The sequence below is a fragment of the Eleutherodactylus coqui genome, chromosome 11, assembly GCF_035609145.1.
Source record: "Eleutherodactylus coqui strain aEleCoq1 chromosome 11, aEleCoq1.hap1, whole genome shotgun sequence".
NCBI classification, from domain to species: Eukaryota; Metazoa; Chordata; class Amphibia; order Anura; family Eleutherodactylidae; genus Eleutherodactylus; species Eleutherodactylus coqui.
This window is the reverse complement of record NC_089847.1, coordinates 128,471,576-128,487,680: the sequence shown is the minus strand read 5'-3', so window position 1 is coordinate 128,487,680 and position 16,105 is coordinate 128,471,576. Positions and strand designations below refer to the sequence as shown.

The window sequence follows — 16,105 nt, the reverse complement described above, 5'->3', positions numbered from 1 at the left end:
TGTGGTATGACGTGATATTCTGTCAGGCGTGGCGGTGGGCAGCCCCTGTCAGGGACCTGCGGGAGGTGGTGCAGAAAGATGGCGGCCTCCTTGAGATTTGGCTGCCAAGGAATCGTTAGGTCATTCGTTGCTGGTCTCAGGGGCCGGGGGCGGCAAGGTGCTTTCAGGCTCCTTCATGCGACTGAGAGGCAATGGGGTAAGATGGCGCTGGGATGTCCTGAGCGGTCAGTCAGAGCGAGTTGCTGGGGCTTGTGGTACCACAGCAGGGGGGAGGGAAGGTGTGAAGTGGCTTCTATTACACGGCTGCACAGTGTTCACCCCCTCATAGCGGTGCCGGGGGATTCTCAAAGCTGTCCAATGGAAGTTACCCATAGCAACCAATCAGGGCGCTGCTTCTACACTCCAAGGGACCTCTGGAAAGTCAAAGCTGGAATCTGATTGGTTGCTATGGGGAGCTGCTGCATGGCCCTTAGCAACAGCTGTGTTTTGGGCGTCTTTTACGTCACGTGCGCCGTTGTCCGTACCGGCGCCATCTTTGACTAGATCTATTTGACGTTTGTGAGATACGGAGTGTATATATACAAGAGGCGCCATTATACATAAGTCATGTCTGCTTACTGCAGACAATTGGCCTCTGGGAGGCGATAATTGCAGAACGTTTTCACGTAATCGCGTAAAAATGTGGTTTTTGTGAACATTCCTTTAAATAAAGCCTGACCTACTAATAAACTGACCGCGCTTTGGCTTTACGGCGCCGTCTCTGCGGCCGCCTTCATACAGATGTATTCGTGCACGTGTAATGCGCAGAGACTACGCCCGTTGATTTCCAGGCGTTTGTGCGCGGTTTTCCTGCAAATTTTGGTTGCACGAAACAAATAAATTGCTATTTTTCTGCGCATTATCGCACCCCGAGTCCCTATAGAAGTGAAGGCACACAAAACACGCCAGGAGATGCGTGGAGCGCCGCGTAATTGCGTAGGAAAAAGAACACATGCGGAACTCATTAGACGGAGTAGCCATTTCAATCGGTGCGCCATTCTTTGCTGCGTAGAAATGGATGTTCCTTGCGGGCGCACAAGTACAGCAAAATATGTAGCTGCTTGCGCAAAAAATGCATTGTTCATTCCGCAGATATGCAGCGCACAAATACGCATATGCTTGTGTGAAGGGGGTCTATGTACGCGCGGGACGGATTTGCCGCGTGGAAAGTCTGCAGCGTTTCTATAGGCGAGGGAAAAAAAACAGCTTTCTGCGTATTTTTCCGCGGACTGTCAGCTGCTTCTGACACGGATTATGGCTTCTCCGTTGAAGTCTATGACAGAAATCCGCCCGTTTTCTGCAACAAGTTGGCTGCTGCAGTTGATATGCCACGGATTAAATTCTGCGCCGCAGATCGGTTTCCCCACTGATCTAGGGCTCATTCACACGACTGCGCAAATCACGCAGCATTTTGCTGGTCTGTGTGTCGTCAGAGACGGCGCGGTCGGGCGCAGTGTGACTTTTGTCTTAATTCCCCGTACGTATCACTGCCCACATGTAATGTATTGCGCAAGGACGGCGTTGCGAGCCTGTATAGGGCTCTCGCTGTGTGGGACGCGCTGATATAGCGCACGCTGCGATCCTTTTCACGTATCGACACGCAGTGTTTACACGCTAATTTGAGTGGATCAATGAAACTCCATGCGCTTCCGTAGACTTCAATCACCGCGTATCGTGCAGCAAGTGCGTAATACATGGTGAAATCGCGGTCGTACCAATGAGCTCTAGGGCCGCTGTCACATTCTCCGTTCTTGATCACGATTAGTGCAGCGTCCGGAGAAGTGCGATAACCGCGCTACAACGCCGACATTTACTACAATGGGAGACTAGCGCTCGAATGTAGCGTTTCTAACGCCGCAATTTTCTAGCGCCGTCTGTTCTATTTTTTTTTTTCATGCTCATCACCCGTCACAATGATGCGGCGCATCAAAAAACCTCAAACGCCGTGACACGCAATCAAAACCGCCTCTCGAAGTCGCAAGATCTGTTATGAAAGCATGTGACCGTGGGGGCCATTGTTTTATTTTTTTTCCGCAGCGAGGCGATGCAGCGTCGGTACGTTTCGGCATTTTTTTTACCGCATGGGAAAAACGGATGCAAAAGGTTCGTTAAAATAGCGAATCAGTGTCCCGTGTGATTAAAGCCTCAGGCTGGGGTCACACGGGGTGGAATTGTCGCAGAAACTCCGCATGCGTTTTTGAACCCGTTGACGAGATTTGCGACCCCCTCGCTCACACGCTGCGGACTGACATGCAGCGCCGTAGTCAAATCTGCGCCATGGCCGTTGTATCGCCGTCTCCGCTGCGGGCTCTTCTCTCTACGGGGGGGGGGGGTTTCCTCTTGAAATCTGCGCCAAGTTGCACGGGTTTTGAAGCAGCTCTTCTGCTGTAGAAATCTTGCTGAATTTCCATGCGGTTGCGCTGCAGACTTTTCGCGAGATTTACGTCCCGTGCAAATCCAGCCTTAGGCTGCGTGCGCCCGCACAGGTCAGACTCCACACGTGGGACCCCATGCCGGCCGCACAGGTCAGACTCCACACGTGGGACCCCATGCCGGCCGGCGTCCGCATCATACCTTCTTCTTTCCTGTACCGCAGATGGTCGGCACGGACATGCACAGCACAGATATATATTTTTGCGGAATCTATGGGTCGTTGCAGACAGGCCGCGGGTCAGACGGCTTCCATAGATACGGCAGCGTAGATCCGCCCGTGTGCGTGAAGCCTAAGGCCGGGTTCACATCTGTGTTGGAAGCTCCGGCTGGGGGTTCCATCGCAGAACCGCCTCAAAATGTCAGAAAAAGTGCTGCCCGCTGCGCTTTCTTCAGTCCCAAAGCCGGGCCGCTAAGCTGACAGCAGGCGGACCCCGTTAGTCAGTTGGATCCATCCAGCGCCATTCGGTTCCGTCCAGAAACGCAGGGATTCCCCTTTCCTGCTTCCCGGACAGAGCAGACCAGTGCCGCCCCCGACGCAGATGTGAGACCACTCCTGGCGGTGTTTTCTCGGCGGCGCTGCTGTGAACGCTGCCGGTTTTCCACTTTTAAAACCTTGCAGAAATCTTTGGCCAAGTTATTTGTTTTGCGCGAATTCGTAAGCCGTCTTAGTCCTGTTAACGGGCGTGATGTGCGGGCGGAGCGTCTGCTGGTGGTTCAGGGCATGTTCACACACAGCAGGAAATTCCGCAGCATTTCTGCATCAAAAACAGAGTCTTGGTGAGTCAGATCTGCTGCTCCTCTCATCGTGTGACCAACCGCCCCTCAGCACACGGGGCTCCTGAGCACCACGGCCGCCAGCGGGTTATGTGGAGGTGGGCGCATGACGGGATCGGCTGCCGCAGCACGTTGGCAGCAGTTCTTCTTTGTGCGCTGCAGTGAGGGACTAATGATTGCGAGGTGAGAGGAGCTGCAGCTGATTTTTAGTCTAAAGCTGGGGTCACACAGGGCGGATTTGCCGCGGATTGCCGTTGCAAAACCGCTGCGTTTGCAGTGCAATGCAGCACAAATGAGATTTGCCAAAAAGCTCTTCTCACAGGACGGACTTTTCCCGCACAGCCGCAGTGCGGAAATGCAACTGTGGCGCGGGTTTCAAAGACGCAGCATGTTCATTCTTCTGTCTTTTCCGCAGCGCTTTTTTTGTCCATAGACCTCTATGGACGCAGCAAAACCCGCTGCAAAAAGAAAAAACGCTGCGGAAAAAAACGCTTGCGGATTTTTCCGCACGAAAATCTGCAAGGCCAACCTTTGAAGCGGTTTTGCCGCAGAAGCATTTCTTCTGCGGCAGAACCGCAACGGAAAAACCGCGGCAAATCCGCCCTGTGTGAACCCAGCCTTAACCTGCACCAATTGGCGTGGATTTTGCCTGTTTTTGAGAGCTCCCACACACTGGCGAGATGTGATTGGCGCCCCCAGATCGCTCTCGCAATCCTTCTGAAGCCCTGGATGCGAGGCTTTCCGCAGGGCACTCCCCGTGGCGAAGATTTTCAGGAGGGGAGGGGGGCTTGAAATATAAACTCTAGCCCAAAAATAATCCCAGAAGCCGCCTCCCCTCCCCTCTCCGTGTGCATTGATTTTGTATACATAAGCGCCACGAATACGTGTATGTCACGCACATTTACACAAGCGTCAAGGAAGCCATTGATGCGCGCAGGATATTTTTTCGTGTATCCGCGCTCTTGTGCTGAACCCACTGAAACCATTGGGCTATATTCACTGCGTATTATGTGCCATGTAATATGCAGTATAAATATGGCGCTGTGGTCGGGCCCTCGGGCCTCATTCACACGTGTGATTTCAGTTAATGAAAAACTGATCATTTTCGCTGCAGGCGCGTCATGCATCCGTTTTTGTTGTGTGTTTGCATTTCCCACAGGTGATTGTCATCCGTGAGTCCCGCAGGGTCTCACCGCTGCAGAGCCAGACTATGGCAGCGATATTGTACCGCGCATGTTTTGTTTACATTTCCCGTCCTGTCATTTCGTGACGATGCGCGGATATACGCCGCTCATACTGTAATGTAGTTGCATATGGGCGGCATTGATTACCGCTGCGTGCAATACATGGCAAAATAGAACGTGCCACGTTCTCTTCTGTGCTCGCGTATTACGCAATTGTGCGTGAAACCGCGTAAGCCAATGTATTTGATTGCCTGTACATTTTCACGTGCCTGATCCGGGATTCCATGAATGACCTGTAATACCACTTTGTCGCCACTAGATGGCACCCTCTGCCCAGTTAGCAAGCTTCCCCTGTGCGCCTTACCTTGTGCCTGCAGGGAATGTGATTTAATGAGGTCAGCCCTCAGTAGGTTGCCAGATACAAGGGGACTATGGCGCACTGTCAGCTCGCCAGACCTCTCATCTGTGCAATCCCCAGCCGCACGCTGCGCCAGATTGTCACCTGTACAGAATCCGACTTCTATCAATACTGTCTAGTTTTTTTAGGATTTGCAGTCCTTTTTGTAGTTTTTGGGTTTCTTTCTTTTTTTTTCTCCGATCCCTATAAACGCTGGATAATTCATTCACGCAAATCTGTGGTTTTATGCTAATTCATCCGTCCGCTCTGTTATCCCTTCATTCATAGACGGTGGAACTCGCACTGACAGAATGTAGAACCGTAATCGGCAGCATCACCGGGTTCTTCTGTATCCACCTGACGTGTTCAGCCATTCATTCACCTGCCAGCAGCAAAGCCAGACGGCCGCGTCTCCTCTTAAAGGCACAGCGCTGATAAGTAGTTGTAAGTCCTGAGAATGTAGTAACGATCCCTGCGGGGATAGCGATCGGTCGCGGGATGATACTCCGGCTCTGGGAGTTACAGGAAACGTACAGTCAGAAGGAAATATAGGAAAATGTAATTTTGCAGTAATTTTAATGTCATCAGGTAAAGGAGAGGCGGGCCTGTAGGGTCCGGGTCAAGGAGTCTTTGTATACTTTCAATAGGACCGTCGCCACACCCCCGCACATTCATTCTGGGAGATACGCACTTAACAAAACATGTTTCCCCCATGTCTTAGGGTAACTTGAACTTACAATTGTTTGATCACTCATATAGTATAATGCAATACCATGGTATTGCATTATACCTCATTCTGACAACATGTGTCACAGGCATTCCTTGATTGGCATTCATTCATGGCAGCTCTGGGCAGCCATGACAATCGAAGGGCAGCTCACAATCTCACCCAGAGGCTGCTTTTTGGGACCCCTGTACGCTCATTGGGGCCTTGAACCCTTTCCGATCCCCTGTCTGATGTCTTCCAACATTCTGATTGAAGGCTGTACATCTCCGATGTCGGGAAACGTCCGACTGGGTATTGTTACTGTGTATTTCCGGCCGCTGCACTGTCAGAGCTTCTCTGGTGCATCACATACTGCAGTACTGGCTTAAGCCACCAGATGGTGCCATTGTATAACGTCAGAAAGAGAAAGCCCCCTAGGAAACCCTGAATCCAAAATTGGCTTGGTAAGGGTTAAATGCCTCTGTCAGAATTGATCAGTGTGAGCGCTGGTCGTTGTGGGCGGGCGTCAGTTGTCAGAGACAGCCTGCACCCACCTTGTATGGTGCAGGATACATACCCCGTACCCCCATGACATAAATGTATTTCCTGTGGAGTAAAGAGGTGGTGGTGGGGGGGGCAACAACATTTAACATACGCGGTACAAGACCTGCATGTCTGCTTACAGGGCTGCACCAGGATAGACTCATCTATTCATAGGATGGGTAATAAGTCAGATTGGAGACCCCCAACAATCTGAGAATGGGGGTCCCGTTTCACCTGTCCTCACTGCGCCCCCTGCAGTTCCGTCACATCATTGAATTGCATGCATCGGTGGCTATGTTTGTGCGGCCAGGACTCCATTTAATGTGACGTCGCTGCGGATGGGAGAAGCGATCTCGCAGTGATGAGAAAAGGGGGACATGAGAGTCTGAGCGCCCCTCTTGGCACGGCCCCTGTAGCACCCGGCCCGTTATCTCGCCATGTATGATAAGCCGTTAGTTAGACTTGTGGGTTTTGTGTTTGTTCACTGTAAAGCGTCTCCATTGAGTAAAGTTTTGTAGTTGAACACTTTTTTTTCTTTTTTCTTCTCTTGTTAAAGAACGAAAACTGCTGCTGTCATGGAGGCGGGGCGGCCGGGGAGCCCTCCCCCCAACCCCTCCCCCACGAACAATTCTCCGTCAGCCCTTGCATGCGTTTACACGGGATGATTATCGTTCAGATTCGCGCGGGGATCTGAAGGATCCTGAATGATGATTGGCTCACATATAAGGGCCGTTACTTTATTAGATGGGAATACCCCTTTAAGGAGTAAAGAGTTTGTGCCAAGTTATAATGTCCTCTCCTGTACACAGGATAGGGGATAGCTATGAACAGTGGGGGTCCGACCGCTAGGACCCCCACTGATCCAAGACCAAGAGTCCGGTCAGTTCCCAAGTCAATGGAGCAGAAGTGCCAGAGATTATCAAGGGCTTTGGCAATCTTTGGCGCGGTCATTAATGTGAATGGAGCAGCGGCGCCTGCGGGACATCTCCATTCACTCAGGGACCGATCAGACCCCATTCCAGGACCGGCGGTGAACTCGGCGGTCGGACCCCTGCCGGTCATAAAGTTCTCCCCTATCCTGTGAACTGGTGATACCTTTATAACTTACCACATCCGCTTTACATTAATGTCCCTTTTCCACAGATCGAAATTTGGTTACGCGACCTTATGAGCGCTGACGTCGCCGCTAAGGTCATCGACGGTGGTGCCGAGCGTTTAGACTAGCAGACATCGCTGGCTTCTCACTGAGCGGCGAGCGTTTTACACGCAACGAGAAGCCGGCGATAGTTTTTCAGTTTGAACGAATTTTGAGTGCTAATGATTGCGTGTAAACGGGCCATAAGGCTCATTATAAAGGTGTTTAAATGGCTTCTGCAGCATGGATGAGATCCGTCTGTCCTCCGTCGCCATCTGCGCTGGGACCTCCTGTGAAGCTCACCGACCACCGGTCTCCTTGTCACCGGCAGGGGTCAAAGGCAGCGGAGGAGGTCACGGGTCCGCGGCAATTAGCCGCAGAGGCGACTGATGTGACACAACGTGAGAGGTCACCCGGCATGTACCTCTGACCCGCTAAGACTGGTTACATGTAATCCTGCTAATCCCATTACATAGTTGTCTTTTATCTGAGCAGGTATAACACTTGGCACCATTTACCCAGTCCACATGGCTGCTTAACAATAGGGGGAGGGGCCGCGCCAGGGACCGTTCGCCAATTACACGCTCCGTCTTGGACGAAACAACCCAGCTATCTTGGTCTGACGGCGTACTTGAAGCAGAAACTCCTTGGGGTGGGGGGGGGCTTAAAGGGAAAGATTGTACTTAATCCCTGTTAAAGCCTGACTTGTTGCATTTGCTGGGCTGTGCATGCTATTTATCTCTGTTGTCTGCCATTTTAGGGTGAGCATGAAGGTTGATCATATTCTTCTATAACCTTACAGGAAGTCCGGAAAAGTCCGTGCGCACCACGATTATCGATCTATTACAGCTAGTATAGGAAGGGGAATAACTTGCTAATTTGTGGCATCCCGGCGCGATCCAGGAAGTTGCGCACATGCAGCCGCCATTGCCGGGTCTACGCTCCATTCACTTCAGTGGGATGGACAGAGATGGCGCAGTTCAAGCACTCGGCCGTTTACGGCAGTGCCATTGAAGTGAATGGAGTGGAGACGTGGATTTGTGCTGCCCGTTTTTCGGCAATCGGGATGCACTGGCTGCAGTCTTGGGATTGGTGGATGTCCCAGCGGTTAATCCCCAACCAATCAGCAAGTCATCGGCTAACCGCTTGTGGATTGGAGGGAATGGATTGGTGGTGACGCGTGGTCAGCCGCTGCCATTCACTTTAGAATCCTGGTTTTACGGGCACCAGCCGCTACACCGGGGTCGGAGCAGCTCTTCCACTCCGCCTCTGGTGTATCCCGGTGGGCGCTGCCTTGATGACCCATTTAAGTAGTCCCGCTGTCATGGAGGGGGGTACTGGTCTGCACCATGTTATGTAGGTGGCACATGTCACATCCACATGATGCCAAGAGCTAAGTACCCAGCAGAACATTGCCCATCGCACTGCCCACCAGCTTGTCGTCTTCTCATCCTGGTCCCATCTCTTCCCAAGTAAGTGGCGTCCACATGATGTAAGACGTGATCCATCAGACCCGGCACCGCCTTCCATCGCTCCATAGTCCGGTTCTGAAGCTCATGTGCATTAGGTGGTCAGCACTGGTGGTCTTACTCACCCGCAGCTCCGTGGCCCCCGTACACAGCGAGCTCCGATGACCCCTCTGATCTGACACCTTTGTATTATCACCAGCAGTAACTTGTTGCATCGGACCCGACGGGTGGTCTTCACCCTCGACACACCAATGAGCCTTGAGCGCTCACCATCCTGTCACCAATTGTACTTCCTTGGACCATTTTGGTGTCTACCAACCAGGGATCCCCCACAAGACCGGCCGCTCTGGGGACCCTCCGACAGTTGCCTACACATCACCATGTTCGTCAGTCGTTCGGATCCTTTGCCCCGCTGCCTGATATCTCGCCCCCTCCCCGCCGTCCTCCGACAGGTGCCATCGTCACCAGATAATCCGTGGTGCTCCCGTCACCTGTCAGTGATGTTAGTGTTATGGCTGATCTGTGTATATAGATATATGTATATATAGGTCTACTGATGACATCCGTTTGTCTTCCAGGGACGCCATCCGTGCAGGTCTGTATGCCGGCGCTGTCGCCCACCATGGAGGAAGGGAACATCGTGAAGTGGCTGAAGCGGGAAGGTGAGAGGAGATGTCTGTCCGTCGGCCCGATACGTCTCCCATATGTCTGTAGGGGGGATTCACACCTGTGTCAGGGTGTAAATAGGGGTTTCTGGTCTCTTCTCCATTTTTGGAGCCGAGGAATAGGTAGAAAATGAGAGGAAAAAAAACGGATCAGAATTTTTTTTTTCCTTTTCATTGATTTATTGGATGTTCACAAAACTTGAAAACCAAAAAACGTAAAGGTTCCCATTTGCTTTTATTCAGTGAAGTTTCCTTTTTTTTTTTTTACCTGGAAAAAGGCGGTGATGTCCCCAAAAATCGCTGTGCGTGGATGATATTAAACTAGCAAATGTTACTAAATGTCACTAATGTATCAAACCCTCCTCCAAAATGTCCAGGATCCCAAACTATTTGTGTGTAGACAGACAGACCTATATCTCGATTCTGCACCGATCTGCGCAGGGATTTTCGCTGTAACACTCCATGGGGCGTTCACGGTGGTCATGTGATCGAGCGACAGCGATAACAGCGTTGTTGGGCCTCCAATTTCGGATGGAGTTAGAGGGCTTTAAAACCGGACACCCGTTTGGATGAGCTGGCTGTTCCCAGTCCGCCGCCGTCCACCATCGGGGCTGCTTATTTTTGGATCTGTTATTATATTTTTTTATTTTTAGGCTCCTCCCACACTGGCAGTTTTTCACAGCATTAAACCAGTGATTTCATGTAAATGGAGCCTCCCACAGCAGCGTTTTAGCGCAGCTTTTATAATGCGTGCTAAATCAAACGCTGTATGTTCTGTTGTGGAGCGTCAGAAACACCCTGAAGCGCTGTAAATCGCCCATTGGAATGACTGGGGTGCGTTAAACGCTGTAAAGCGCAGTCTAACTGTGCTTTTAATGCTGCTTACTGCGCCACCTTTATTATTGGTCGCTCCATCCACAGTTCCACCCCGGGAGGTTACATTGTATATGTACCTGCTGGAAACATTGAAGGTCCCATAGATCTACCTGGCGGTGAGAGGTAAAGATCTACCGGTTACCCTCCCACCGGTGGGATAGGGGTGAGGGGTCAGGTATATCGGGTTGGACGAGGAACGAAGAGATGGTTACAGCAGGAGGGTTGATCGATCCTCTGGGTGAGGGATACAGCTGCGTGTAATTATGTCACACTGGAACCAATTCTATGAAGTCCCTGCCGTATTCGTAGGCCTCGCGCCCCTCATCTGTCCGGGAACCATGGGTATGGGGATTCTGGGACATTTTGGGAGGGTTTGATGCTTTAGTCATATTTTCTAGTTTGCTATCAGCTCGTTTTTTAAACTTCTTATTAAAGGTTCAGTCTTGCGCCGCGTTCATGCCAGCGTAATTTAAAAGCGTATTACATGCGGCGAATGGAGGCTATAGAAGGACATTGCTTTTCATTGACCCCTTCACACTTGCGTGTATACATTGTGTGGAAGACTGTCATAAAAAAAGAACACAGCGTGTTGTAGTTCTCCGCGTCCTGCACGCAGTAGAGCGCAGAAGTCTGCGCAGGACGCACTGTGACTCGGAGCTCCATTTCAAGTCAGACTTCAAAGTTTTCTTATTGGGAAGAGCCGCTGTGGTTCACATTACCGTGGGGGCAGCAGGCCTACGGGCCCCGGGGTCTCGCTGCCTTGTGAACATGGTGAGAGGTTTCCTTTAAAATAAAACGCACATCGCTGTTGTGCCGACGGGGGCTCTTTAGGTGAGGTTGTTGACGTTCACTTACAGTAAGCAGAGTTCTTAACCGACTCATTTTGTGCTTCAGGATTATGTGACGGGGAACTTGTCACCTACCTGCAGCGGCATAAACTACCTTGTGGAGCTGTTGGGAGAGGCGGCAGCTGGGTGCTGCATGGTGTCATACTCGCCCAGCTCCTGGCTCCCGAGGTGCCCGCCTTCCGTGGTGCCCGCCTTCCGTGGTGCCCGCCTGACAGTCGCAAATCTGACTCTGGAGTAATGTCTACATCCCACAAAATAACAAAAACCGCTCAGACGCGTATGCCTCGCTAAACATCATCAAACGTATGCAGCCGACGGGTCCGTTAAACGCTACTTTCACCCGGTTTTGGCAGTAAAACGCGTATATCTGATGATGACCGGATGGCCGTGCGGATGTCATCCTAATCGCACTAATTAGATACATTACTTTAAAGCTTACAGTTATTGCGCATTGTAAGGCGAGCGCTCCCAGAGTCGCCTGCGGCGTGCAGTAACATCGCTCCACCGCCGCGGCTCGGAAGCTTCCATTTGTTCCCACTCTTCACGGATGAGAGGAGCTGCCGTACGTATCCGTGTGCCGCGTCCGTGTATATCAGACCGCACACGGACTGGCGTTCATGTGCCGTGACTCAGACGCAGCTCGCCTTTAGTGTTATAACCCCATAGTCTCCCTGCAGTCCTATGTAAATGTCCGTAACCTCCGGGTCTATTCGCGGGCCGCAGACCGGTGGCAGACGTTTATCTAGGTGAGACCGCGTCCGCTCAGATGAATGGCGCAGATCTTCACCAACTCTGTGAACTCGCTCCCATAGTGATGGATGAGGCAGCGCCGCTCTGATGTGTCTGTGAACAGCCAGCAGGGGGCGCTCTCACATAACGCAACTTGGATACTTTTTGTTTTGCTGTGTTTTTTTTCTCATGCCATTTTTAACCCCTTGTTCCCCGGCTTCTGCTTTACACAAAGGTTACAAACTGGGAGGTGAAGAAATGATAAAGGTGTTACAGCAGCCGCCATTGTGAAGATGGATGAGGGGATGCCGCCCCATGACTTGTCTCACAGACATATGCCTCCGACGGAGAATGACTAATGGCCGCCGCTGCGGAAATGTTGGAAACGTTGTCACCCAGCTTTCCACATGATGACACAGCACAGAGAGTCTGTGGAAAGCTGGGTGACAACGGCTGGCGGTGCTGTGTCCAAGACTTTTTTGTTAAAGGGGTTTTCTAATTAAAGACCAGGAGCGGCGCTCCCATATGTCCCCTATGTGACGGAGAGGCGGTGTGTGCGTGACGCCGCGCCATTCACTTGTATAGGAGATTGCCGACATCAGCGATCGCCGCCTGTCCCTTAGGAGTGGACGGAGTGTCGGCCGAGTGTGTGTAGTCCCAGCCAGTATCTGGTAGGGGTCTGTCCACTGGGACGCCCAGATATCACAAAGACCGGGTTCCCATGCACCCCTTATGAATGAAGCGGTGGTCAAGCATTCGGTCTGCTGCCCCGTTCTTCTCCGCCGGTGATCCCCAAGCGCTGTACACGGCAGTCCCATGAACGGAGTGGCAGCTCATGTGCTCGACTGCCACTCCCTTCCTACGGTGGGACCCCCATTCTTGTGATTGGAGGTCTCAGCAGCCAGCCCCCCTACTGATCAGACACTTATCCTGTAGATAGGGGCATCTAACTTTAATCTTGGGACCACCCCTGTAAGGAAATATAGTCATATTCATATTCATATGTACCTATTTGTTCTGCGACAGGTGAGGCGGTGAACGCAGGAGACGCCCTGTGCGAGATCGAGACCGATAAGGCCGTGGTCACCATGGAATCTAGTGACGATGGAATCCTCGCTAAAATTATGGTAAGAGACCCCTATACATCGGCTACCCAATGGCGGTAGATACTCCAGCGTATTTTGCTTGCTGCTCAGGACCCCGGGTGATCGGGCACACGAAAACAGCGCCGCGCTACACTGGGGTCGGAGTGTAAGCCGTTGCTCCGATCCATGTGTAGTGGCCGGTGTTTGTAACTGCAGCTGCAGCTCTCATTGGGATGAATGGGAGCTGCCCGGAAATTACAAGGAGGTCGAGGAGCTACTCAGTGGGGGTCTCTAATAAAGCGCCCATTCGGTGTATTTCAGCAGTAACTCGCGTTTTGCTCGGACGGTCCTGCCGATTATTATTCATGAGGACTTCTCCCTCTTGCATTGCTTTGTTAGTAAACCCTCCGGTGTCGTGCAGGTCATGTGACCTCTCTGATCCTGCCCCGCGATTGGCACTGGGAATCCTGACATCCTCTGTCCCCGGGATGGGAGGACTCCTCCTGACGTCCTGTTGTTGGACGCGATGAGATATTTAAAGGTTTAATGTCTGTCGTCCAGGGTGTAAACTGAGCTGCAAATGGGATCCAGGAAAAAGTCTGTCCGATCCTAGAGGACTAGCGGGACATAAGAGGTCGAACCCTCCCGTTATTACCGCATCGTTAATCTAACTTCACATCCAATCGTTTAGAAATGTATCTGATGATCCAGCACTATATTTTTTAGTAGCGCTGTCCGTTCTTCGCTTTCATGCTCTCCTTTATTCTGAACATCTCTGGGACCAACTGGAACATCGGGTCAGGAAATATGAACAGCGTCCATCTACTTTGAGAACTCACCATATGTTTGCAGGATGGATGGAGGGAAATACCAGCTGAAGTGTATCAGACATAAGTAGAAAGTATGTCACAGAGAGTATCCAACATCATTAGGGCCAAATGAGCCCCACTAAGTATTAACATAGGAAATAAACACTACTTGTGATTCCTGCTCAGGGGTCAAGTTACTTTAGGTAGGACGGTGTATGACCGCCGGTACACGGACCACATCTCGCCCCGGCGCTGACTCCATCTTCTATAATTCACATCCCTGTAATGAAAGCTACAGATCTTATCCGGCTCCCTCGGCCTCATACTGACATTTATTGATATCGGGCTGCAGACCCTCCGATCGTCTTCTGTAGGAGCCGATTAAAAATGCATGCGCTTTATTACATTATTAAACCGCCTGTCGCCGCTCGTCGCGCTAAATGGACCGATCGCTCCGCATGATTTGCTGCTGTGAAATGCAACCATGGAAAGGTAAGGAGTAAAACCTTGAAGCGCATCTCCATCTGGACTGTAAAACTGTTGGACCTCCTCAGCGCCGTTTGAGCAGCAGTTTGTTCTCCAGAGCTGCTCTTCCGAGAAGTTGTAACTCTTGGCAGACAGTTTTGATACACGGGAACGGAGACTTCTGCTCAGTCGCCTGCAGGCAGGTCTACACCGACCTTTCCCCCGTCAGTCTTGTGTATGGGTTTTCCATAATTGTGCCCGTGTGACATATTGGCCAGCTGACCTCGACATGTAGCGGTGGCCCTGATGGGTGCCAGAAGTGATGTCCGTCATCCTAATGTCCCATTGTTGAAAGTATCCTACTTTTCGGACCATAAGATGCACCTCAGTTTCAGGAAAGTTGTGGGACTGATTGTAGGTTTACATTCCAAACCCCTGGAGCTGCGGGGCGCTGGAAATAGCGGAGGTGGGATTAAAAGATGAGGTAGGTTGCTGGAAGTGGCGGCTATTCAGCTCTGAGACCCTCCTAACCCTCCCTGCTCGGCCATGGAAGGGACAGCAAAACTCTGTGTAAATAGGCTAAATCCATCTCTGCACCAGGGATTCCATTATGGGGCACGAAAACGGAATCCCCTGGATGAACCGGTCCGTCCAACAATGGAACCAAGCTGTTCTGTATGGGACGATGTTAGTGCCCCCATCAGAGACTGAACCCCATGACACTTGTGACTGGGGACAGGAGAAGACAGTATGATGCCACTATAGGTGGAGCTATATGGTCTCAGCTCTCCATATGGAGCCCCTATAGTTCCTGACCCGCAGCAGCTGCCGCCGTGTTTTTGGGGGATGATAGCCGTTTTTAGATACCTCTGCAATATTGTTGGCAGCCATCGCTCTCATCATGGCCGCCGTATAAGGAGAAAACCAGACAGACAAACACCGCCATGAGGTTGTAGAATTCTTTATTAGAAGAGCAATAAGCAACATTGTAACGAAATATTACTGGCCCTTTAATAAATTACCCAATGATCACAGTGACCCTCAGGTCGGCCCGGTGGAGACCACAGAACTCGCTGCTGTCATTCTGACCGGTCCACCTGTCCACTGAGATGAGAGACGCCGGACCCCAAGATCCAGAGGAAGGCGAACCACCCCCTTACCCCCCTCCCTTCCCAACCTCCCCCCAGAAAGTTCTACCACAGGGGGGCAAAAAATTCCTTCCTGACCCCAGATGTGGCGATCGGCTGTCACCCTGGATACCATCTGTCCTGCTGCATATTGCTGTATAGATGTATGTAGTTCTAGGCTCAGGAGAGCTGATGATGTGAAGAGACATGTCCAGCCTGAGCCTAAGAGCTTACAATCTAATGTGGGTGTTGTTTTTTTCATATAGAAGCCAATTAGAAGTTATTTCTAGGTTTTTCCATAGATATAAATGTATGTTATGGTTTTCTTACCGCTCCAAGCAAACTTACTGAGATATGCCACCATCTGTTCATGTCACCTGCAGAATAGCGAGTTCAGCTCCGGAGTATAATACAGGATGTAACTCAGGATCAGTACAGGATAAGTAATGTATGTACACAGTGACTCCACCAGCAGAATAGTGAGTGCAGCTCTGGAGTATAATACAGGATGTAACTCAGGATCAGTACAGGATAAGTAATGTATGTACACAGTGACTCCACCAGCAGAATAGTGAGTGCAGCTCTGGGGTATAATACAGGATGTAACTCAGGGTCAGTACGGGATAAGTAATGTATGTACACAGTGACTCCACCAGCAGAATGAGTGCAGCTCTGGGGTATAATACAGGATAAGTATTGTATGTACACAGTGACTCCACTAGCAGAATAGTGAGTGCAGCTCTGGAGTATAATACAGGATGTAACTCAGGATCAGTACAGGATAAGTAATGTATGTACACAGTGACTCCACCAGCAGAATT

General features: G+C 51.1%; 1 protein-coding gene across 1 annotated transcript in view; it reads left to right on the top strand.

Annotated features, from left to right (window-relative positions):
- Nucleotides 1-4: 4 nt before the first annotated feature.
- The window catches only part of PDHX (pyruvate dehydrogenase complex component X), a 68,908-nt gene continuing 52,807 nt past the window's right edge, over nt 5-16,105 (top strand). The window contains exons 1-3 of the mRNA XM_066583500.1: nt 5-196; nt 9,259-9,342; nt 12,825-12,925. Coding sequence (XP_066439597.1) covers nt 79-196; nt 9,259-9,342; nt 12,825-12,925 — 303 coding nt within the window. The 5' untranslated portion in view covers nt 5-78. The remainder of the gene's footprint in view (nt 197-9,258; nt 9,343-12,824; nt 12,926-16,105) is intronic.